Source organism: Schistocerca piceifrons, chromosome 8 (assembly GCF_021461385.2).
Source record: "Schistocerca piceifrons isolate TAMUIC-IGC-003096 chromosome 8, iqSchPice1.1, whole genome shotgun sequence".
Classification (NCBI taxonomy): domain Eukaryota; kingdom Metazoa; phylum Arthropoda; class Insecta; order Orthoptera; family Acrididae; genus Schistocerca; species Schistocerca piceifrons.
The window spans coordinates 36,710,654-36,736,134 of record NC_060145.1 but is presented as its reverse complement, the minus strand read 5'-3'; the positions used below and the strand labels follow the sequence as shown (position 1 = coordinate 36,736,134).

Here is a 25,481-nt window from a genome sequence, read left to right as displayed (position 1 = left end):
GCGCAGAATTAAAGGGTGGGTTTCCGTACTGATGTTGTACCTGGTGGTTGTAAATTGGGTGGTATCTCTGCTGATTACTGTAATTGGTTTTCTGCTTCCGTTTAAAGTTATTGCCGTTTGCGTTTTGATAACCGCTGGCAGGTTGGTAGCAGCGGTCGCAGTAGCTCGCTCTCTCCTTGGGCGCATTGTTGTCCGCGTGCGATGCATTCTGCTGGCTGCCAGGGAAGAATTTGCCGCTGCCAACCTTGGAGCGCACATCCTCGCTAATTAAATCTAAGGAATCCAGCACAGAAAGGAATACATCCGTGTCTTCTTCGGACACATTTACTAATTTCTCTCTAATAGACACAGGGAGTTTGCTTTTGAGAATCATAATTACGTCCTTGGAAGAAATCGGAGAATCCCAGAATTTAATTTTTGCTAGATACTTCTCAAAGTATCGCCGGAGACTTCCATGCTTCTCATTGAAAATTTCCGCACCATACACCTCCTTCCTTAATCTTTGCTGTACCCCATTACTCCAAAATTTTGCCAAGAACATTTTCTCAAACTCTTCATAATTCCTACACGTGTCTACCATTTCCGTTCCCCATAATGCTGCATCACCAGAAATAAAGCCAGTGACGAACTGAATACGCTGTCTGTCTGTCCAGCTCCTGGGAAATATGCCGGAAAAATTCTTTAGGAACACGATGGGGTGTATTTCTCGCTTCTGCGGATGAAAAACAGGAAAAGTGCGATGCTTAATCACACTTTCCTCTTGCATTAAACTCACGATTGTGGGCGGATCATTTATTTTCCCTACTCGGGACTCAACAGGACTGTTGTTTTGCATGTAATCAGGCGGTGAACAATAAGGAGTTGACTGACATTCGTCACCGTCAAAAGAGTTGTTCCCTATAGTTTGCGTATGTGTGTGCGGATTTTCTACCCAGTTTCTCAGCATTCTGACTTCGTCCACTACTTGCTGCTTCCACTCGGGAAGATCCCGTGTAAGTGTCCTCCGAATCTGTCCCAATTCAGAAACCACTGTGTCTCCAGACTTACCAGGAGCAGCTAAGATTTCATAAGTTACATCCTTGACAGTCTCCCTAAGCTCCTCCCTGACCTTCTTTTCGATAAAAATATCTTTATCCTTTATCCATTCACCTTAGTGTTCCGACAATGCCTCCGTGTGTGCTTTCACGGTGCTCTTAACCTGTTCTTCAATATTGATTGAGTCTATCTGCCTCGACAGATCCTCCATTACACCTTCAATGTCAGATACTGCATTTCTAACTGAGTTTATTTCTTTGGTAGCTGCCTGAATTTTTGTGTTTAATGTTCCAGATACTTCAGCTATTTCACTTTTCACCTGTTTCTGCATTTTCTGAATTTGATCACTGATCTTAGTTTGCACCTCACCCAAATGAGTATTTAATTCAGCCGTAATTTCTTTATGCAGATCTGTTTTGATTGTGCCTAGCTGTGTTTTTAATGATTCGCTTACAGCATCTAATCGGGCGTTAACAGTCTCATTTTGTGTTTTTATAGTCTCATTTTGTGTTTTTACTGATTCGCTTACAGCATCTAATCGGGCGTTAACAGTCTCATTTTGTGTTTTTATAGTCTCATTTACTGCGTCAAACTGTTGTTTCAGCATTTCCATTAACGCACCGAGGTCATTTGTAGCTGCAGCGGGAAGAATTTGGACTTTAGGGTCACTTTCCCCTGTTACAGACATGGTTAGTTCAGTTTCCACACGGGAACCTACCGTTCGCGATCGTAAAGGGTATGGAATACTATTAACGTCTTCACTCCCGTCTCCTGTTGTCACCTGTCTCTGTTTACTATCTGCCATTTTCGTCAGTAAACCACGTGCTACGCAAGGCTTTCGTCGTTTGTCAGTGACGTGGTGAGTCTGCTAAGAACACCGCTCTCGCGTGAGCAACAAATGAAATTCTATCTTGCGAGAAGACAAGATGGAACCTAAACGTTTCAGACAAATGAATGAAGATGCTCTTCACTGCAAATTGCACACACTATCCACCATGTTGAAAATGTAATACAGCTATACTAACAATGGGGAGAAATAATTTCTATTATCAGACTACGAAGAATTTTACTTTGAAAGATAAAATAAAGCAGATTTTCTATAGTGGGAAGGAGATAGAAAGGATGTGGATCGACTTGGAAAAGCAACGTTGCTACTGAAGCACTACACTGCGTATGCAAAATTCTGACTTACTTTTTGATGGCTTGGTTTGCACTAGGTTGTCTCAGCAAATTCGCGTCTCTTTTCTTTTCCTTTCTCTCGATAATTAAACTGCGTTATCGACCAGCGTATTTTTTGTCTTACTCACAGAGAGATGATGTGTACATGAAACGACAGAACATTTATTAACACAAGCACATAGAAAATTTTCCAAGAATTTGAACTAATTTTTGGTCAAGTCCCTGTTCGGGCGCCAAGTGTGATGTTACAAAATAGAAGTGACGTTGCTATTCAATGGAAAGTTGGAAATTGAGATTTAGCTTACTGTTTTATCAATCGCAATTGGCGTAAGAATCATGGATTGACCATTGTCATAAAATATTGCATTATGAGATGTGAATAGTTTCTACTTGCAGTTTCGCGTGGCTTGAGGCAGTCTCAACTAGCGTGCTATTGATTAAGAAATTGCGTTATCGTCTTTCTAATTACTTCATGATCGTAGATACGATCATACCCGGTTGTGAAGTTATTGTTATAACAAAACAATTTCCTAAGGGACCAGAAAGTTCTTAAGGGCGCAAAAACAACTGTAACATCACACAAAAGAGAAATTCAATATTAAAGCTGATGCAAGAAGACGATAAAACAGTTTTTTTTTTATCAATGTAACACGCACATTGGACTGCTGATCTTGGAGTCTGTAATATTAGCAAAATGCATAATTAAAATGAAAATAATACTGAGGAGATAATAGAAATGAGCACTGCTGAATGATTCAGTATTCCCAGAACAAATATTTATTATAACTAAAACATATATCGTACCTTAAGCTTAATACAACAATGACGGTAGATTTTTATGTCCATATCATGTCCATTGAGCGCTCTTTTATATAGCCATTGTCCTCTTGAGTCGCTCGTGCTTCGTCACGGTAAGTTACAACAGTTCTTCTTCCTACACTTCACTCAAAACTTAGACGGAACACGTTTTTAGTTATTTAGTAAAAATAATTAGATCAGACCGCCACAAATCTGCGTTTGTCTTACTTGAGAAAAACAGTACAAGTCTTCTTAGCGCTCCAGGCTTCATTTGTTCTCCCGCGAACAAAATAGTGAAGGATCGTATATCTATCCGTATTTTTCTGTTTTTATTGCCGCCCAAAGACGACAAATTACATCACTAGAAAATTCCACCGTCGCTATGCGACGCCTCATTATACATTAATCATTATTTACAAACAAGTATTTGCCTTCTGGCTGAAAGTATTAACTACTCGTATTTGCTGTTTTAATGAAGTCAAAAATAGCGAATATCTCAGGGTGTTGGGGCAGAGCATCTCCGAGGTAGCGATAAACTGGGGATTTGCCGGTACGACCATTTCACTAGTGCACCGCGAATATCAGGAAACCGGCAAAACATCAAATCTCCGACATAGCTGCGGCCGGAAAAACACTCTGCAAGCACAGGGCCAATGACGACTGAAGAGAATCGCTCAACGTGACTGAAGGGCAACCCTTCCGCAAATTGCTGCAGATTTGAATGCTGGGCCATCAATAAGTGTCAGCGCGCGAGCCATTCAACGGAGCATCTCCGATTTGGGCATTCGGAGCCGAAAGCGCACTCGTGTACGTTTGATGACCGCACGACAGAGAGCTGTACGCATCGCCTAGGCCAATCAACACCTCCGTTCGACTGTTGATGACTGGGAACATATTGCCTGGTTGGACGAGTCTCGTTTCAGATTGTATCGTGCGGATGAATGTATACTTCTGTGGAGACAACCTCATGAATCCGTGGACCCTGCATGTCAGCAGGGACCTGTTAAAGCTGGTGGAGTGTCTATAATGGTGTGGGGCTTGTGCAGTTGGAGTGATATGGGATCCCTGAACGTCTAGATACAACTCTGACATGTGACACGTAGGTAAGCATCCTGCCTGACCACCTGCAACCATTCAAGTCCACTGTGCGTTCCGACGGACTTGGCCAATTCCAGCAGGCCAATGCGACACCTCACATGTCCAGAATTACTACAGATTGGCTCGAGCGACAATCCTCTGAGTTGAAACACCTCGGTTGTCAACCAGACTCCCCAGACACGAACATATTTTTGTTGCCTTGCAACGTGCTGTTCAGAAGAGATCTACAACCCCTCGTTGTCTTATGGATTTACAGACACCCCTGCAGAATTTATGGTGTCGGTTCCCTCCAGCGTTACTTCAGACGTTAGTCGAGTCCATGCCACGTCGTATTGTGGCCCTTTTGTGTGCTCGCGGGGCTCTACGCGATATTAGATAGATATACCAGTTTCTTTGGCTCTCCGAGTATATTTCTGAAACGCAAAACGTGGTTAGAAGAAAGTGAACATTAGTACGGTGTCCCAGAACGTCCAAAAGTTACTGTGATATGCTTTTATTCTCAGAGATTTAGATTCGGTCATGAGACTGAGTTCAGGTCACAGGTCTGCACTACATCAAGCTAAAGGAATATGTTTCTTGGGGTCGCTAAAGTAACTGTTTTCAGTTCAAAGTTTTACATATAAACACTCGCAACATATGGTGCAAATGAAAACGTTTAAATAAGTGTCTTTTACTTTATAGGGTGTTAATCCTTGATATAAAGATGATTTCTTCACTTAAACGGATTGCTGGAGAATATACACTCATTAGAAAAGCCATTGATGGTTGCATTATGCGTTTCTTTAAATGCATTGTAGCTTCGAGATATTGTTCATGAGAAAAAACCAGACACAGTTAGAATTTTCACTGAGTTGTATTCCGACATGGTGGAAGGCTATGTAAACGTAGATTCACACTTGATGGAATGCTCTGGTAGGGAACGATAGGCCAGTAATTTCCACTATGCATTTCAAATGAAAGGATTCACTGAGGCAGTCAATAGAACCGTATCAGACCGACGGGACCTTAGAGTCAAGATGTCTCGGGAAGAGAGCTTTGGCATTGCCGTCATCGTCTTTTAAAATTATAAATTACCTTACTTTATCTGCACTCTCTCAACTCAACAGCTGTGAACTTTCCGTTTTTGTACCTTCTTAGACTGTATTCGATTCTCTTGCTTTGCTTTTTGTGATACGCACAGATGGCCCATGAAAGCTTCGATATTTTTTTCTATTGAGTGTTCCTGCACAAGGGACGCCACATAGCTGAGAGTGAAAACTAATTTATGTTTTGCTACTCTTGGACAGAATATGCATTGTCTACAAATAAGGACGTAAATGAATGAACCAATTTCCATGAAATAACTTTTTCAACTGTGGAAAATTTTGTCTCTCTTGTAGGAGAATATTACATTTGTATTTGTTTTTACTTGTTATTTAGAAATAAGTAACTAAAAACAACGAATGGCACTATATATATATATATATATATATATATATATATATATATATATATATATTATTCACGTTTGGGCCCTACTGGACCGCGCGAAGTACAATCACGGGGCATTCAGTTATTTTCTTTTTGACTTTCTCTCTGCCCAAATTGTTTTCATTCTTTCGGAATGAGCTCTTTTCCTTTCATCAGACCATGTGGTTCCAGTTTTCTTTGGTTTTTCAGCTTGACCAACTACCCAGTCATGAATTTTTTGCCTAAATAATTTTCTGTCTTGAATTTCATCTTGTTTTATATCTGCCTCTTTCATGTCCTCTTTTATAGCAGCAATCCATTTTATTGTCTCAAATTTAGCTTTACTTCGATTTTCGTAGAATTCCACTACTTGTTTAGTTAGTCTGGTAGCATCCATTCTTTTAATATGCCCATAAAATTTTAATCTGCTTTTTTTCATATCCGAATATATGCTGGTGTATTGTTGAATTTCACTATTTGCTCTTAGCCTGTATGTTCCTTCTTCAGTATATTTTGGACCTAGAATTTTTCTGATTACTTTTCTTTCTCTTTTTTGGATTTCTTGAATGTCCTTTTTTCTGTTTAAAATTAGCGTTTCAGCCCCATAAAGGCACTCTGGTTTTATGACCGTGTTGTAATGTCTCAATTTAGAGTACCTCGAGAGACAGTTTTTGTTGTAGATGTCTTTTGTAAGTCTAAAAGCTTTTATCCATTGTGGATGTGGAACACTGCGACTGTGGTGTGAAAAGGTTTTCAGAAATTACTGCAACCAGTCGCCTTTTATGTAGATGTATTTTATTTAACCATGACCGGTTTCGAGCTGCCTAGCAACTCATCATCAGATGGTATATACATTTAGTGCTTTTTTGTACCCATTGTGTGGGTGGTTGAGTATCTGTGGAGATAAATCTTTCTGCAGGTATATATATATCTCTTTTAGGACGTATTTTGGAACCATTGTGTCTTGTTTTTCACAATTTCACAAGTTAAAACTTTCACTAGATGTATATTACTTTTATGAGGCACTGATTGGAAACATATATCTTGTTTTTCGTAAACATTGCTGAACACACTTAGCCACAGATACGAATACAGGATTGAAGACTTCCTTGCGGATAGATCTCAGCACGTTGTCTTAACGAAACAAAATAGATAGATGTAGAGGTAATTTCGATGGGATAGGACCTTTAGTTGTCTACAATGTATAAAAATGACCTAACAGAAAGCTTCAGAAGCTCTTTAAGACTGTTCGCAGATAATGTGCTTGCACATAACAAAGTAGCAACGCCAGGAGGAAGTGTCAATTTGCAGAATGACCTACAGACGACTGAAGAATGGTGCAGACTCTGTCAGTTAACCCTGAATGTAAATAAAGGTACGAGGGGAATCGAAAAATAAGGGGACTTAAGCAGTTTCTCGCCGAATGGCTTGGTAACACTGTTAGTATACAGGACTGAGTGACAATGTGTCACTCTTACTCTCGTGTTAGTCGTTGTGTTGTAGCAGACCGTGAAACATGGCAGCTCCATTGTCGATCTACATCAAGGAGGAAATGAGGACAGTGATTCGCTTTTTGTTCGCAGGAGGTGTTAAAACTGAGGTAACTATTCGTCGAATGTAAGCGCAGTTTGGTTTATAGCGAAGCAATAGCTACGATTTGATAGAGAACTTCAAACAATGAAGAACCGCTCTATGTGACGAGGAAATGTCGGGCAGACCGTCGAAGTCAACAAGTGAGGACAATTTTGAAATCCTTGGGGCTATGGTGGTGGAAAACAGACGATTCACAGTGGACGAAATCGCCAACGTTTTGTACAGGGTGGTCGGAAATTCCCGTCACAAACTTCTAGGTCATGTAGGGGGTAGTGAGTATATAACATTTTGAACAGGAACCCATGTCTGGAAACGTATAGTTTCCGTTCTACGACAGTTTAAATTCAAATGTGTACCTCGTCAACGTCTGCTTAGGGCAAGAGAAACGTCTCAGAGTTCCCTGTCCTGGTATGCAACACGGTGGACACGATGACGTGTACTACGTCAAACGATCCTCAGATGTCACTTACTGTCCACTTTGCCGTGAGACCGAGTCAATACCTGTGCATCACCGACAGAGGAAACATGGTGCAGTACACGTTTGCGGAACACACAGACATGTTCCTTGTGTATGGCGAAGCTGGAGGTAGCGGAAGAGCTGCTAGTCGGCTGTATCACGAACGTTTTCCACACCGTCACACTCCATCGCGCAAATTGTTTGCCCAAGTTACACAACTGCTGCGAGAAACGGGTACCTTCACCTTGAGGAAGCAGGACTGTGGTGCTCCACGGCGAAGCCTGACTCCCAAATTTGAACAAGGTGTACTGCGTCGCACTGAAGACAACAAAGGGTACGCGCTATGGGTCCAGCAGACTTTCCACAACGCGTCGCCTTCTGCACATTGTTCCAGCACCGTCGCATCGATGAGCCCCTGTTTCGACGCCGAGTTCTCTTCACAGATGACTGCAGATTCACAAGGGATTGTGTTGCGAATGCTTGAAATAGTCACGTCTGGGCGGACGAAAACCTTCATGCCACGCATGGTCAGGGATTTCAAGACAGGTTTGGAATTAACGTGTGGGAAGGTATTGTGAACGGTCATGTGATTGGACCATACCTCCATCCATCCAGGCTCACGGGTCCCGGGTCACGGGTCTTCCTACAACACCTAATGGAGCCGTTCTTAGAAGCTGTGCCATTCAATGTCCGGCAGGAAATGTGGTTTCAGCATGATGGAGCACCAGCTCACTTTTCACTGGCTGTCCGGAGACATCTCAACATACGCTCTGGTGAAAGATGGATAGGCCGTGGTGGTCCAACCGCGTGGCCGCAACGGTCGCCGGATTTAACCCCTATGGACTGCTTCTTGTGGGGTCGTATGAAAAGCCTAATTTATGAGACACCTGTAGAGACAGAGGGAGATCTGCGCGCACGAGTTCTGGCCGCTGCACAAGACAGTGAAGAGACACCAGGTGGGATGGAGAGAGTGTACCAGAACATGCTTCGGAGGTAGAATGTGTGTAACAACGGTGGTGGTCGCCACATCGAGCTGCTGTTGTAATGCATCTGTACGTTGCGGCTGGTGCTGTAGATGCTGTGTTGTTGCTGTTGTCGACTAATGTAAACCATAAGGTGTAAGTTGGAATCCAAATGCGTAAGTAATAACGCAACGAGTCAGTATTCTTTTCAGATGGATTGCAACAGTTGTTCTGGGTCACGCCTAAGTGTGGATGAGATAATCATCTGCATTGAAATTGTCGTAGAACGGAAACGATACGTTTCCGATCATGGATTCCTATTCAAAATGTTATGTACTGCCTACATGTACTAGAAGTTTGTAACGGGAATTTCCGACCACCCAGTATATCAGTCATGGTTCATGTATTCCATCTTGTATGGCAGGTTAAATTTTCGGAAAGAGTGTGCAAGGGGGGTTCCGAAAGAATAGCAGTCCAGCATAAGGCGCAAAGGATGGACTTCTGTCAGAAGCATTTGGCCTGTTGTAATCGCACGGTAGGTGGATTTTTGCAGTGTATCGTTACTGTAGACGAAACGTGGGTGCATCATCACGAATCAGAAAGTAAGGCAGCGATCATTGTGTGAAAACACTCATCAACACAAGAAGTTAAGAAACTTAAACGTGAGGCATCAGCTGGTAAGATTATGCTAATACTATTCTGCAACATGGAAGATGTAGTAGCCATTCGTTTCACCCCAAGAGGCGAAACTTTCAACAGTGACTATTTTCATGTGTTACGAACTAGCTTAAAACTGGTATCAGATGCAAATGTCGCGCAAAATCGCCACCCTACAAGACAGCGCTCGGCCAATATCTGCCAAACGGACGGCCGAAACAATAAAAGAATTGGCATTCGAGATGTTGGAACACCCGCCATACAGACAAGATTTGACTTCAAGCGATATCCGTATGTTTGGAGCATTGAAGGAAGCACTCAGAGGAAGAAGATTTGGAACCGGTGGGGAAGTAATGTTAAATGTCGATCGGACCTCGCAAGGGCATGCACACCTTCGACGTTCTCGTCGGTTTTTGGATTTCAAGGTCTCCCTGAGTGTTGTTCATCTCATTGTGGATTCCGTCTTCCACAAATGATCTGTCCCAGCGAAAAACTGGAGCTCTTCGTAAGGAATAATCCTTGTAGGCCTGTTTGAACTTCTGAAATATCACACTCGCGTATTCCTTAGATTTGACACAAAACTTGATTGCATCACATTGCTCTAAATTCCGCTGTTCAATTTTTGTAACACCAAACAGAAACACAGCTTCACTGACGGCGCTCTCAAAAATCACGTGATAGCTGCACGTAGTTAAATCTCCGATTGAGTATCTGGAAGGGAAGAACACACTTGTGTACATAAGTAGAACAACACAACGGTGCCAAATCGCTCGCAGTGCTGTTCGTCTCATTATTTTTTCACACAAATCGCAGATGTAGATGTAGTCCACATTGTGTTAATAGTGCTAGATGCGTTTCATAAATCTAGGAAGGCACTATATATATATGTTTATTGGTACTACTATTTGCAGGATATCTTGTGTGAATAAAGAAAGCTGTACATCACAGGAGTGACTTTTTAAACATCATTGCGGCCTACTCGAAAGAATTCTTTTTTTTTCGAAATTTGTAGTAAGTTCCTATGGTACCAAACTGCTGATGTCATCGATCCCTACGCTTACACACTACTTAATCTAATTTAAACTAACTTATGCTAAGGACTACACACACACCCATGCCCGAGAGAGGACTCGAACCTACGACGGGGGAAGCCACGCGAACAGTGGCAAGGTGCCTAAGACCACACGACGATCCCGCGCGGCGCGAGAGAATGTGACAGTTTTAAAGTTTAAGCATATTTTCTAGTGTTCACTCTGACAGAGTTTTTTCCCCTGTTGTTGTTACACCACCGTCACACCTGAGGGGGTAGTGATATTCTTTCAGCGGTAACACTAAATTTACTTGAAAACCTTAAAAATTTGTTAAATTTTATGCGCGCTATAAATTAAAACAACGATTTTTTTACTAGACGATCAGGTATCAATGTAATGACGTGTGCTGATGTTTAGCGTCGATGCTGACGGGAAATTTAAGACATTTCTGGCGTATGGGCTATCAAATAAAATTTCGGGCAAAATGCCGGATGTCAGTAGCTTACTGCCGCGATATTTCGGCACAGAGGCTCCTGACCATAATCAGGTAGACGCTAGCAACAGCATGGTTACATCGCCCACTTAAAACCGTATCGGCGCATACGTGGTGTACATAATTGTTGCCTATGCACTGCCTGAGCACAGGTGTTCCAGCTGTAAGTTTGTTTACTGTTGAGAGATCCCTCCGTGGTGAAAACTCGCTTGAACGTTTTCATATCAATCGTCTTCATGTTATAAAGTAGTAGGATGGTAGCGGCTACGCAGAGAACGAAGGTTTTTTATGACAATAATCCATGTAGATTGCAATTCGAATCCGCCGTCCAGACTGATAAGAACCTCAGACACCTTGCTGATTATTGATTTCCAGATGATTGAGTTTGCCATTTTGGTTGAAATAAGTTCCGTTGATTACCATTATAAAAATACACTGTGGTGACGAAAGTCATGGGACAGCAATATGCGCATAAATAGATGGTAGTAATATGGCTTACATAAAGTACAGAAGGGCAGTGCATGGACTGAGCTGTCACTTGTACTTAGGTGATTCACGTGAAAAGTGTTCCGACCAGATTATGGTCGCACGACGTGAATTAACAGACTAAACGCGGAATGTTAGTTAGAACTAGACGCATGGGACACTAAGTTTCGGAAATCGTTAAGGAATTAAATATTTCTAGATCCTCAGTGTCAAGAATGTGCAAAGAATATCAAATTTCAGCATGAACTCTCACCACGGACACTCAGTGGCCGACGGATTTCTCTTGACGTCGAAAAACAGCAGCATTTGCCTCGAGTTATCCTCCTAACAGAGAAGCAGCACTGCCTGAAATAACCGCAGAAATCAGCGTGGGACATACGATGGATGTATCCGAAGGGACAGAGCGGCGGAATTCTGCGTTAATGAACTACGGCAGAAGGCGACCGACGCAAGTGCCTTTGCTAACATCACGACATCACCTGCAGCGCCTCCCCTGGACTCACGACCATATCAGTTGGATCCTAGACGACTGGAAAACTGTGACCTAGTCAGGTGAGTCGAGATTTCACGTGCTAAGAGCTGATGGTTGGTTTCCGATGTGGTGCAGACCGCACGAAGCCCAGGAGCAAAGTGGTCTACATGGCACTGTTGAAGTTGGTGACTGCTGGATAATGATGGGGGTTGAAACTTCCTGGCAGATTAAAACTGTGTGCCCGACCGAGACTCGAACTCGGGACCTTGGCCTTTCGCGGGCAAGTGCTCTACCAACTGAGCTACCGAAGCACGACTCACGCCCGGTACTCACATCTTTACTTCTGCCAGTACCTCGTCTCCCACCTTCCAAACTTTACAGAAGCTCTCCTACGAACCTTGCAGAACTAGCACTCCTGAAAGAAAGGATATTGCGGAGACATGGCTTAGCCACAGCCTGGGGGATGTTTCCAGAATGTTTCCAGAATGAGGGCACTGTATAGCAGGTTGGCTGTCTTCCTCGAGGCCACATCCTCTTCTTTGTTCTGACGTTTATACGTCTGTAGCGCTCTCCGTACTTTCTGTGATGACTATATACACTATATGATCAAAAGTATCAGTACAACTGGCTGAAATGGGCTTGCAAGTTCATGGTACCCTCCACCGGTAATTCTGGAATTCACTGTGTTTCATGACAGATTGCATTTTCGCAGGCATGCGTTCAATCAGGTGTGGGAAGGTTTCTTGGGGAATGGCAGTCCATTCTTCACGGAGTGCTGCCCTGAGGAGAGGTATCGATGTCGGTCGGTGAGGCCTGGCACGAAGTCGGCGTTCCAAAACATTCCAGAGGTGTTCTATAGGCTTCAGGTCAGGACTCTGCACAGACCAGTTCTTTACAGGAATGCTGCTGTCGTGTAACCATTAAGCCACAGGCCGTGCAATATGAACAGGTGCAAGATCGTGTTGAAACATGCAGTCGGCATCCCCGAATTGCTCTTCAACAGTGGGAAGTAAGAAGGTGCTTAAAACATCAATGTAGGCCAGTGCTGTGATAGTGCCACTCGAAACAACAAGGGTTGCAAGCCCCCTCCATGTAATACACAACCACACCATAACACCACCGCCTCCAAATTTTACTGTTGCCACTACACATGCTTACAGATGACGTTCACCGGCATTCGCCATACCCACACCCTGTAATCGAATCGCCACATTGTGTACCGTGATTCATCACTCCACGCAACGATTATCGACTGTTCAGTCGTCCAATGTTAACGCTCCTTACACCAAGCGAGGCGTCATTTCTCATTTACCGGCGTGATGAGTGGCTTATGAGCAGCCGCTTGACCATGAAATCCAAGTTTTCTCACCTCCCACCTAACTGTCATAGTACTTGCAGTGCATCGTGATGCAGTTTGGAATTCCTGTGGGATCGTCTGGGTAGATGTCTGCCTATTATAAATTACGACCCTCTTCAGCTTCCGGCGGTCTGTGTCAGTCAACAGACGAGGTAAGCCTGTACGCTTTTGTTCTGTACGTTTCTCTTCACGTTTCCACTTCACTATCACATCGGTAACAATGGACCTAGGGATGTTTAGGAGTGTGGAAATCTCGCGTACATACTTATGACGCAAGTGACACCCAGTCACCTGTCTACTTTCGAAGTCGAGTTCGGCAGAGCGCCCCATTCTCCTCCCTCACAATGTCTAATGACTACTGAGGTCGCTGGTATGGAGTACCTCACGGTAGGTGGCAGCACAATGCACCTAACATTAAAGACGTATGTTTTTTTGGGTATCCGGATACTTTTGATCTCATAGTGTATCTCCCAGGAACACAATTCCGATGCATCCCCTTGCAGATTACCAGCATCTGCTGCTCAGATCTCGACGCTAGCCACGAAGGCCGTTGTGAGTTAATACCCATTTCTATATCTACAGCTGTACTCGGCAAGCCACCTTAACTGTGTGGCGGGGGGTACTTTGCACACTAGCGGCACTTCCGCTTTTATTGTTCCGGTCGCAGGTGGTTCACGGGAAGATCTACAGCTGTTAAGCCTCTGTGTGGTCTCGAATCTCTCTCCAATTTTATCTTCATGGACTTTGTTGGTTAACTCTTCTAGAAACGTTCGCTCTCGGAATTTTGGCCGGCCGCGGTGGTCTAGCAGTTCTAGGCGCGCAGTCCGGAACCGCGCGACTGCTACGGTCGCAGGTTCGAATCCTGCCTCGGGAATGGATGTGCGTGATGTCCTTAGGTTAGTTAGGTTTAAGTAGTTCTAAGTTCTAGGGGACTGATGACCACAGATGTTAAGTCCCATAGTGCTCAGAACCATTTGAACCATTTTTTTTTTTTTGGAATTTTGATAGCAGACCACATCGTGACGCTGAACGTCTCTCCTGTAGCGCCTGCCTCTGTAGTTCGCTGAGCATGTCGTGAGGACTATGAAAAAACGTACTGCTCTTCTTTGGATCTTCTCTCTTTCCTGTATCAGTCCTGCCTAGTACTGATCCCAAACTGACGAACAACGTGCAAGTATTAGTCGAAAGAGAGTCCTGTATGCCACTTTCTTTGTTGATAGACTGCATTTCGTGGGGGCTCTTCCAATGAAAGTCAGTCTGGCATCTACCTCACCTGCAGTTGTTTTCACGTGGTTGGTCCATCTTATAGTGCTCCGTACACATACTCCTAGGTAATTTGTAGAAGTAACTGGTTCCGTGATAGTTTTACAATCGTGCAATCGTACAACGAAGTGTTTTTGTCTCAGTTTCTTTGCAGTAGGTCAGAACCGGTCCTCCACCGAGCAGGGCGGAGTTCAGAAGGTAAACAACATTTCGTTAGCGCTCTGTTACTCTCAGCTCCGCCCTGCGTGGTTGTCAACTAGGGCGACAAGTTAACATGGCCTCCGACGCCTGTACAAGCGGCCGAATGAGTATAAAAGCGCAGACGCCTCCAGAGGAAGAAACACTTGCTGCTCCACCTCGCTTCGGCGTAGAGCTCTTCGACGTATATCCTCAGCTACCCAGCACCATGAACGCTGTAAGTGCGAGCACGACTTACTGCTACTACCCTTCTGCTACCTATTTATTATCAGGTGTTTCGTAACTGTGTACATATCACATCTACCGTCATTATGTGCTTATCGTATTCCACTCGGTCCCTAAGCTCTCTTTCAGCCTTCAGTGCTCCTCTTACATCCACATGTATATTTCACTCGAGAAACAATTCCTGGGCTTTAGCTAACCCAAGCTCTGCAAGGTATCCAAAAGAGCTTCTTTGAAGAATGGAAACTCATAGAGATTTCCTGGTAGAATGGGTACTGTGAGGTTGGATACTATATCTTGTCTCGATGTGTCGGTAAGAGCATTGGCACATGAAAGGCCAGCTTTGGGGTTCGATTCCCCGTGTGGCGTGTACGCTCTTAATCTACCAGGAAATTTCATTTTGTAGAAGGCACAGACACTCACACTATTTCCCCTTCAATACTCTAAGTATGTCTGCATGGGCGTGTATACAGCGTAAGTCAGCGTACATTGCTTCACGGACACTAATAAATAACAGTATTTGCGACTACCTTTCACAGTCTAATATCGAGTGGAACGACTCAAAACTGACTCGTTCTCTCTCTCTCTCTCTCTCTCTCTCTCTAAACCTCCACATGGACCGTAACTTTTCTTGCCTTTAGCTGTTCCTGCGCAAGGTGTACCATTTAGACAGCATGCTTTTGCACAGGAAATATCTAATCTCACGATTTTTACATTACATTTTCATAACAGTTCCAGAGGGTATCTATATACTCTATGCTAACGTGTCAGGATTCTGGGAAGATCCTCCCAAGAAGTCTAAAAGCTCTGTTTGTCTCCTCCGCTACTGATTTTAAGTATTAGTTTCACCGCATTGCAGTTGATGGTGTTTGTCCCTAGACACTTAATTTTACCGATACGATAGTCCATACGTTAACCAGTGAATGTTAACCAAATACTGCCGGATTTTTTGTTATTGCTGTGGACATTATCGCTTGCTTATCCCCTTTTAAAGAGCGTTGCTATTCAGGCACGAAGCAGTAATACTGTTCAAATAGTTGTACATTTTCATAGAGTCACGGAGAGACGATAGTTTCCTTTGAATGCATCGTCGTAGATGACCATCTGAAAGTAAAGGCTGAAATATCTGATGAATCGTTCGCACATACTGAAAAAGTTTGTGGCCCTGTTACACATCTCCAGGCGACAAACGATAACGTTTTTGCTTTTGTTGAACTTTCGCTTCGATTATAGCGAACTGTTGTTATAATTTAAATATTCCTATATCCGACCTCGATCTCTGTTTTCTTACAATCTGCAGAGCAGGCTTCCTTCATAGAATAGTTTCATTTTCCAAAATGTATCAATGCTGAGCACTAATCCAAAATATATTCACTTTTTCGATCTGCCGTAAGTCTATAATGTTAACCAGTTACCTAGGTATCTAGTCAACAAAACGCATTTCTTCATGTGTGGAACGACTGATAACACAGTAATTTAATTTGTACGACAGGGACGGAAAACTCTCTACAGTCCTGTAGACGATATTTCCATTGTCATTTTCACATTCCACGAAGTATTGAAAGTAAGATTAAATATAAATTTTTGGGAAGCTATTGAAAAAAGTTTTATCACGCGCAGTCAGTCTTGAAGTATTCTATTAAAGTTTCAGAAGATGGAACGAAGATTAGTTCTTAGCGTCCCTGCCACGAGTAGGTCATTAGCGGTGGATTGTAGGCTCTGATCGGGATGTGTTTCTTTCAAAGAAATCGTTGTGCCCCACCAAAAAGCTGAAAAATCTAGCGCTTTCGACAGTGACTTGAATCGCAGTTCATGTGTTTCAACCACTGCATCACCCTCTCCATCAGCGTCATTCCATAATCTTCGTATACAGCGTAAGATAATCTTCAATTACGTAAAAAATATTGTAATATGATAGTTTGCATTGCTACTCGTTTGAGGATTACTAACAGGCTACTAAAGGCCGTACCTGCAACTGATATGTAAGATATTATTTTCAGTAAGCCAAAACAGAACGGTCACGTTTTGTCGCAATCATTCAATCTTATATGATAAACCATTCTATTTAAAAGATATATTCACATTAACATATTGACCTTCCATGCATACTGTAGTCAATTCAGAAAAACTTTAGCCAGCGTAACTTTTAGATTGTTATTTGTACCTGGACAGCACTGCATCCACATTGTAAGTCAAAAGGAGAATTTTGGCACTAATTAACTTATTCTTTTTAGTATGGCGAAATGATTTCTTCAATCGCTGAACTAGGATTTTTAGAGACCACCACCGAACCTTTTACAACGCTGTTTTGGTAAATAGTTGTGCGGTGTACGCCATCAAGACCAAACATATGGTATTTCTGCAGGCTACAGAGTATTTTAAGAGGAAATTCCATCTATTAAAAATTTTAGCCGCATTCAGAGCAGTGATGGCGCAGTGTCAGCATGGTACAGGCAGTGACAACTAGCTCTTGGTATGCAGAAATAGACAGTTCTGCGTTTAACAGAAGTTTAGATTGTGATATCCGATAACTACGGTATTAATTATTCACAACTAGGTTCGGTATTATCACAAAAATATTTGGGAGTAGCTATATGTTGACGTAGGAAGTGGACTAGCCACACAATCTCAGTTGCAAGTAACTCTAATGGCAGAGCTCGATTCATTCGTATGGGAGATGTAACAGAAATGTTGCAGATATAAACTGGTAGACATTGAGTCAAAAATTACATACAATTATCGACAAGCTACTTCAAAAATTTTGAGCTTTGTCAGGCCAGATAGAAACTAAAAATACTCTTCAGCTCCTTATGTATCGATCCTAGGGATGTTATAGTAATAGATATGATGAGATTTTGGTATTGAAACCGCTACCTGATAAAGTAGTCGTACGTCGACAAATATCAGAATAAATCTACGAATACTGATAATATCGCAAGGTATTAACTGACAAATTTTGTATTTGAAGCTTTTATTTAACACAAAAGTACCGGTACATATTCAGATCACAGTCGATAATATGTAAAGTATTACACTTTACTACGAAGTATTGTGACTATAAAACCAAACAGAAATGAACAGAGTAAAAGATAGGTATTCCAGTCACAGCCCAAATAATATCCTTGGGTACATTTTTAGCTACACAGGCTAGAAAGTGTATGGATCACTGTGTGGCAAACAGTTGTAGCCTGCCAGGACGCTTAAGAAATGCGTATTTTCATTGCTATCAGTAACATCAGAACGACCTTAGTATACATCCTAGAGACTCTAAAGATAAAACTAGGTACGTAATATTTTGCATAATATTGAACAAGTAACAGTTATTACCGCATACCTAATGAATAGATTAATTATATGCAGTAGTAGTGTATTTTATTGTACTGTATGTTAACCGGGGACCTAGAAACGACGGAGAGGCTCCGTCACCGCCACAGCCGCAGTGGTCCACAACCCCACGACGACTACCGCAGTCCACTTCACCCCTCCGCCACCCCACACCGACCCAGGGTTATTGTGCGTTTCGGCCCCCGGTAGACCCCCCCAGGGAACGTCTCACACCAGACGACTGTAACCCCTATGTTTGCGTGATAGAGTAATGGTGGTGTACGCGTACGTGGAGAACTTGTTTGCGCAGCAATCGCCGACATAGTGTAGCTGAGGTGGAATAAGGGGAACCAGCCCGCATTCGCCGAGGCAGATGGAAAACCGCCTAAAAACCATCCACAGATCGGCCGGATCCGCCGGGCGGATTCGTGCCGGGGACCAGGCGCTCCTTCCCGCCCGGAAAGCCGTGCTTCAGACCGCACGGCCAACCGGGTGGACATATGCAGTAGTACTGTTCATAGTAACCTCTGCCATGCATTTAATAATGAACTGTATAGCATAGATGTAGAAGTCGAAGTTATATAAGGCAGACCTCTGATATATTAAAGAGTACCATTTCTGTGAGCACTTCACATCGGAAGAAACTAAGTATTAGAACAGTGTCACAAAACTACCAAAGGGAAAGGAAAGTTCCTTGGAGTCAAACACATAATTGTTTTCAGTTTCAGCATGTGTCACAGATACAAACATGACGATACAGCAGCTGAAAGCAGTTGCGTGTTTAAAGTAAAAGAACATTTACTTTAACTTGAGACGGTATTCGCTAGTGACTTCAGTGAAACAGGTTGCTGGTGAATGTACGCACTTTAGAGTACTGAAGCCTTGTAGTATTGTTTGCAGAAATGAAAGTATAGGAGTTTTCTAGAGTGCAGGACTCATATAAGCAAGGAGCCTGCGTAAACGACAATACACGCTTGATGTAACGTACCTGACAGAGCAGAATGCCAAACTTTTGCACAATGCGTTTCAAATGACAGCATTCAGGAGGTCAGACAAGAAATCGGCAAGGGACACGACGCACAGGACGACAGAGTCAAGATTTCTCGGGCGGAATGTTTTGGCACTGCCTCTGTGGTCTGCTAACATAAGATATTAACTTTTTTTTCCGCTGCGCCCACGCATCTTCTTTGTATCTTCATATTGTTTACTACCTGGCGTCCTTGATGTTACACGAGATTGAGCGGTTATTTATAAAGAAATGTTAGTGCCAAAACTTACTATGCATGCAAACGCGCCATCATAAACGTTGCTCGTTGGAAGTACTGTGAGCTGCGAGCTACTTTTGCCCCAACAAACCGAGAGACATCTAAAAGAAAAAAGACACCAAATTTTATGACGATTGGAGCATCTGACAGAATAAATGTCGCTCACAACACACTCGTTTAGTCAAGAAAAAAAATTACGCGAGTGAGTAGCGAATTACAAAGTGTACCAGCAAAGGTAGTGCATAGTTTCACTATTGTACATGTAAATGCAAGATGTCTCTATGCCGTACAGCATTTAAATGATGGCGTCATTATAAGTTACCAAGCGTTTCAGAAGCTATACGGTATGCCTGGCACACAGTGGCAAAAATCCAGTGCGCTTGTATGGAGATACGGATTTAACATTTTGAGAACTATATAAGAATTGTATTAATTAAGTTAAATCGCGTTATCTAGAATATGTTAAAGACTAAAAGCACTTTCACAAACACAGTACAGTTCAAAAGTCAAAAAGTAAAGAGCTTTTTCTGACAGTAATTATTGTTCCATATTTCACGTTGTATTCTTCAAATGAATAAATATCTTGTACCCCAAACGTAAGGAAATGTTTTGTTATTCAGGATATAAGTTAATTCCTTTATAAATGCCTTCCAAATCGATCCAGCCATTGCAGCGTAAAGGAGTAACAAAAATACACACAGAATTTAAAATTTTTGTAACTTCTTTTTGGGTCATTAGTCTTCTGAGTGGTTTGATGCAGCAAGCCACGCGTTCCTTTCCTGTGCTAACCTCTTCATCTCAGAGTAGCACTTGCAACCTACGTCCTGAATTATTTTCTGCATATATTCCAATCTCTGTCCTCCTCTACAGTTTTTGCCCTTTACAGCTCGCTCTAGTACCATGGAAGTCATTCGCTCATGTCTTAACAGATGTCCTCCCATTCTGTCCCTTCTCCTTATCAGTGATTTCCACATATTTCATTTCTCTCCGATTCTCTGCTGAACCACCTCATTCCTTACTCTACCAGCCCACCTAATTTTCAACATCCGCCTGTAGCACCACATCTCAAATGCTTCGATTCTCTTCTGTTCCGGTATTCCAGCAGTTCGTGTTTCACTACTATACAATGCTGTACTAAAGACGTTTATTCTCAGAAATTTCTACCACAAATTAAGGCCTGTATTTGATACTAGTAGCCTTCTCTTGGCTAGGAATGGGCTTTTTGCCTTTGCTAGTCTGCCTTTTATGTTCTTCTTGCACCTTGCGTCATTGGTTTTCTACTGCCGAGGAAGCAGAATTCCTTAACTTCATTGACTTCGTGACCATCAATCCTGATGTTAAGTTTCTCGCTGTTCTCATTTCCACTACTTCTCATTACCTTCGTGTTTCCTCGATTTACTCTCAATCCATATTCTGTACTCATTAAACTCTTCATTACATTCAGTAGATCATGCAATTCACTTTCACTCAGGATAGCAATGTCATCAGCTAATCGCAGTATTGACATCCTTTCACGTTTAATTTTAATTCCCCTCCTGAACCTTTCTTTTATTTCCATCATGGCTTCCTCGATGTAGAGATTGAGCAGTATAGGCGAAAGACTACATCCTTGTCATGCAGCCTTTTAATCCGAACACTTCTTTCTTGGTCGTCCCAATTATTGTTCCTTCTTGCCTCTTATACATAGTATTGTATGTTACCCGTCTGTCCCTATAGTCTACCCCTAATTTCTTCAGAATTTCGAACATGTTGCAACATTTTACACTGTCGAACGCTTTTCCAGGTCGAGAGGTCCTATGAACATGTCTTGATTTTTCTTTGGTGTCTCTTCCATTATCAACCGCAACGACAGAATTTCCTCTCTCGTGTCTTTTCCTTTCCTAAAGCCAAACTGACCGTCATCCAGCATTCCCTCAGTTTTATTTTCCATACTTCTGTATATTTTTCTTGTCAGCAACTTGCATCCACGAGCTTTTAAGCTGACTATGCAATAGTTCCCGCATTTGTCAGCTCTTGCAGTCCTCGGAACTGTGTGGATGATACTTTTCCGAAAGCCAGATGGTATGTCGCCAGTCTCATACATTCTACACACCAGCGTGAACAGTCGTTTTGTTGACAGAATGAGATTTTCACTCTGCAGCGGAGTGTGCGCTGATATGAAACTTCCTGGCAGATTAAAACTGTGTGCCCGACCGAGACTCGAACTCGGAACCTTTACCTTTGGAAGGTAGGAGACGAGATACTGGCAGAAGTAAAGCTGTGGGTACCGGGCGTGAGTCGTGCTTCGGTAGCTCAGATGGTAGAGGACTTGCCCGCGAAAGGCAAAGGTCCCGAATTCGAGTCTCGGTCGGGCACACAGTTTTAATCTGCCAGGAAGTTTCAGTCGTTTTGTTGCCACTTCCCCCGATGATTTTAGTATTTCTGATGGCATGTTATTATCCCTTCTGCGTTATTTGATCTTAAGTCCTCCAAATCTCTTTTATATTTTGATTCTAATACTGGGTTCCCTATCTCTTCTAAATCGACTCTTGTTTCTTCTTCTATCACATCAGACAAATCTTCCCCCTCATAGAGGCTTTCAGTGTATTCTTTCCACCTATCCGCTCTCTCATCTGTAGTTACCACTGGAATTCCCGTCGCATTCTAAATGTTACAACCCTTGCTTTTAATGTCACTGAAGGTTGTCTTGACCTTTCCTGTACGCTGAGTCTCTTCCTCCGACAAACATTCCTTTTTCGATTTCTTCGCATTTTTCATGTAGCCATCTCGTCTTAGCTTCCCTGTACTTCTGATCTATTTAATTTCTCAGGCGCTTCTATTTCTGTATTCCTGAGTTTTCCGGAACATTTTTGTACTTCCTCCTTTCATCGATCAACTGGAGTACTTCTTCTGTTACCTATGGTTTCTTCGTATTTTCCTTCTTTGTGCCTAAGCTTTTCTTTCCAGCTTCTATGACGGCCCTTTTTAGAGATGTCCATTCCTCTTCAGCTGTACTACATACCGAGACTTACCTTATTGCTGTACCTACAGCCTTAGAGGACGTCTACCATACCTCGTCATTCCTTAGTACTTCAGTATCCCAGTTCTTTGCATACTGAAACTGTTTGCTCTCATACAATCGCTCTTTCCACCCTCTCTCTCCCTCTCAGTCTCTTCTCTTTCTCTCCCTCTGCCTCCAGCCTTTCATATCTATCTATTAACCCCAATCAAACTGGTTGTTTATGGGATTAGCCGAGCGGTCTAAGGCGCTGCAGTCATGGACTGTGCGGCTGGTCCCGGCGAAGGTTCGAGTCCTCCCTCGGGCATGGGTGTGTGTGTTTGTCCTTAGGATAATTTAGATTAAGTAGTGTGTAAGCTTAGGGACTGATGACCTTAGCAGTTAAGTCCCATAAGATTTCACACACATTTGAACATTTTGTTGTTTATGTATAATTTCACCGCTGTAGCCTATATGATTATTGTACTTAAAGATTGTAACATTTCACCTGATCGTATAAACAAGTATTTTAACATTTTTACCAGACTGTATACACGAGTATGAAGTTTAAGTTATTTTGACTTGTGAAAATCGGATTTATATACCACATGAAGTATTTATTCCAACGCATGAAGTCGACACCTCAAAACAAACGCCTCCAAATCCTTACAAAATTATTCTGTAATGATGCTGTTACGATGTATATTCTTTTTACTTTGCGATAACGTTTTCTCTCCTGCTATACGATCCTTGCACCCAATAGTTTCCAGACACCATATTTGTTTACAAAGTATGGCAGGATACATGTGATGTGTTACGACAGCGAAAGGAACCTGTGGGTGCTGGAGGTACTCTATTTTACTTATTTTATGTTTACCGTTAGATATACGTTTAATTGTTTGTCAAAAGAAACCGAAAACCATGTTCTGAAATAGTGGTTTGTTTTCTCCGCTAGACATTGCCACAAGTTCCCCCGAAAAATCGTAACACAACACCCACACAAATGTCATACTAACAAATGTAAATCCACCTGATGATGGAGGTTTAAACCTTCGAAACGCGTCGTGGAGATAAATAAACAGTGACCGGTAACAGTGAACTTGTTGTTTTATTTTATGTCAGTAACAGTCACAGTAAAACCTAACCTAAAATGTTCGCATTTGAAGTTACAAGTCAGCTCAATCGTAGGAGAGAAATACACTTCCTTTTGCCATTATTCAGTACTTGAAAAGAAAAAAATTCAATGAATATGATAAATAGCATAAATTTATTGTCTTATAACTGTTGTTTGATGGTTTTGTGCATATATTTACTTCCAATGCTAAGTAACTTTCGATGTTTCAAAATACTTGGATGAAACTTTTCGTGTTGTTCCATTTTCCAACAGTTTACCATAGAAACTTTATAAATAATATCCGATATGAAGTTTTCTTTTGCCATTAATGTATTTTATCACTGCAAGGTCCATAATTTGTGTACTACATTGTTACTTTTTACCTCACTTTTAAGTCTCTATAGTTGGGTAAGGCGAAGTGACATTGAGCTGATGTTCTACCTAATTGGAACAGACAAGCATTTGATGTTGACATCCCCTGCTGTCTTCCGCTAAGTTACGTCGATGTCTAGTGTCAATCAGCCTTAAGTCTGTACTTGTTGGCCCACAGGTGTTCGCCATGGTGATCCTGGGCGCGATGGCCGCCGCCAGCACCGCTGCGTTGCCCACCGCTACCGGCACCAAACAGTGGTCACCCGAGCAGTTCCAGTCTAATTACAGGCGTGATGTCGGAGTGGGGAATGTGAACTTCGGCACTGGGAGCTTCAACCCCAATGTGAATGTAAACAACACCGGCTACCCCTCTGTGAATGTACCCAGCAGTGTAAGTTCCCCAGTGAATCCACCCAGCAGTATTAATTCCCCTGTGAATCCACCCAGCTGCTGCTATCCCCTTGCGAATGAACCTAGCTGCTGCAACCCACCTGTAAATGTACATATCAGCGGACATTTCCCTGTGAATGTACCAGGCAGTGGATATCCTCCTGTGAACGTACTTAGCAGTGACTATCACCCTGGAGGCTACTCCAGCGCAAATGTTTTCGGCCCCCCTTTGGGTGGTGTGTATTTGTTTACATATTACTGAGCTTCCAGTGAGCCCATCAGATGATTCATTATACGATGTCTTACGCAGTTGCGTATGTGAAGCGATTTGCATGAATAAAATTGAGTCTGTGCTTTCATAATGTCTCATATTTACAAACCTTTATCTTTGTTAACGAGTTATTGATGGATCAGATATTATGGTTTTTAAAAGTGAAATCCCCCAACGACAGAAATACTTCAATAAAAACACATCACCAATTTTACTTTTCACAAGGGAAAAAATAAAATGTAAATTGTGTGCACATACACGGCTTGGATAAAAAGTAGTGACAACATCGCTGTAGCATGAAGTATGTGGCCGACAGCAGATGGCCAATTACAGTAATGCAGTGACGGGCGACGGCTGTATTTGAGTCAACTGCTGTGTGTACTGTCTGAAAGTGCAGGAGGCCAGTTCAAGCGCCCTAACATCTTGTTCAGGAAACACGAACAACGTGCGTGGCTTAAAACTGATGTGGCGTGTGGTGAAAGCGCACAATAATGTTCCCTTCTGGCATTGCATCCCATCCGTCCTTCAGACAATGCGCGATGCCACACTGCGAACCCCATGCAGGAGCTACTGGATATGTGGATATTGGAGTTACTGGAACGTCCACCGTATTCACCTGATACTGTCTGTACGATTACAACTTGTTCGACAAAATGAAAGAACCTCTTCGTGCCATGTTCTGCAACACTAGAGAAAACATCATCCGTGCTTTACGGTGATGATGATGATGATGATATTTGGTTTGTGGGGCGCTCAATTGTGCCGTCATCAGCGACAGTACAAAGTCCGAATTTTTACACATTCCAATTTTTTATACAATCCAATCTAGCCACTGTCAAGGATGTTGATGATGATGATGATGATGAAACGAGGATGTCAACGCAAACACCCAGTCCCCGGGCAGAGAAAGTCCCCAACCCAGCTGTGAAACGACCCCGGGATCCTATGACCCAGAGGCAGCACTAGCCACTAGAACACGAACTGAGGACTGTGTATAGGGTGGAACTTCTGAAACTTC

General features: G+C 42.6%; 1 protein-coding gene across 1 annotated transcript; it reads left to right on the top strand.

The window, feature by feature from the left end:
- The first annotated feature begins 14,604 nt into the window (after positions 1-14,604).
- LOC124711552 lies at positions 14,605-24,549 on the top strand. The gene is made up of 2 exons (XM_047241688.1): positions 14,605-14,745; positions 23,981-24,549. The coding sequence occupies exons 1-2, from the start codon at positions 14,605-14,607 to the stop codon at positions 24,452-24,454; spliced, it is 615 nt and encodes a 204-aa protein (XP_047097644.1). The 3' UTR covers positions 24,455-24,549.
- The last annotated feature ends 932 nt before the right edge of the window (positions 24,550-25,481 follow it).

Coding starts and splice junctions, on each gene's coding strand:
- LOC124711552 (XM_047241688.1), top strand. CDS start 14,605: ATGGCCTCCGACGCCTGTACAAGCGGCCGAATGAGTATAAAAGCGCAG. Junction 14,746..23,980: donor TACCCAGCACCATGAACGCT/GTAAGTGCGAGC, acceptor GTTGGCCCACAG/GTGTTCGCCATGGTGATCCT.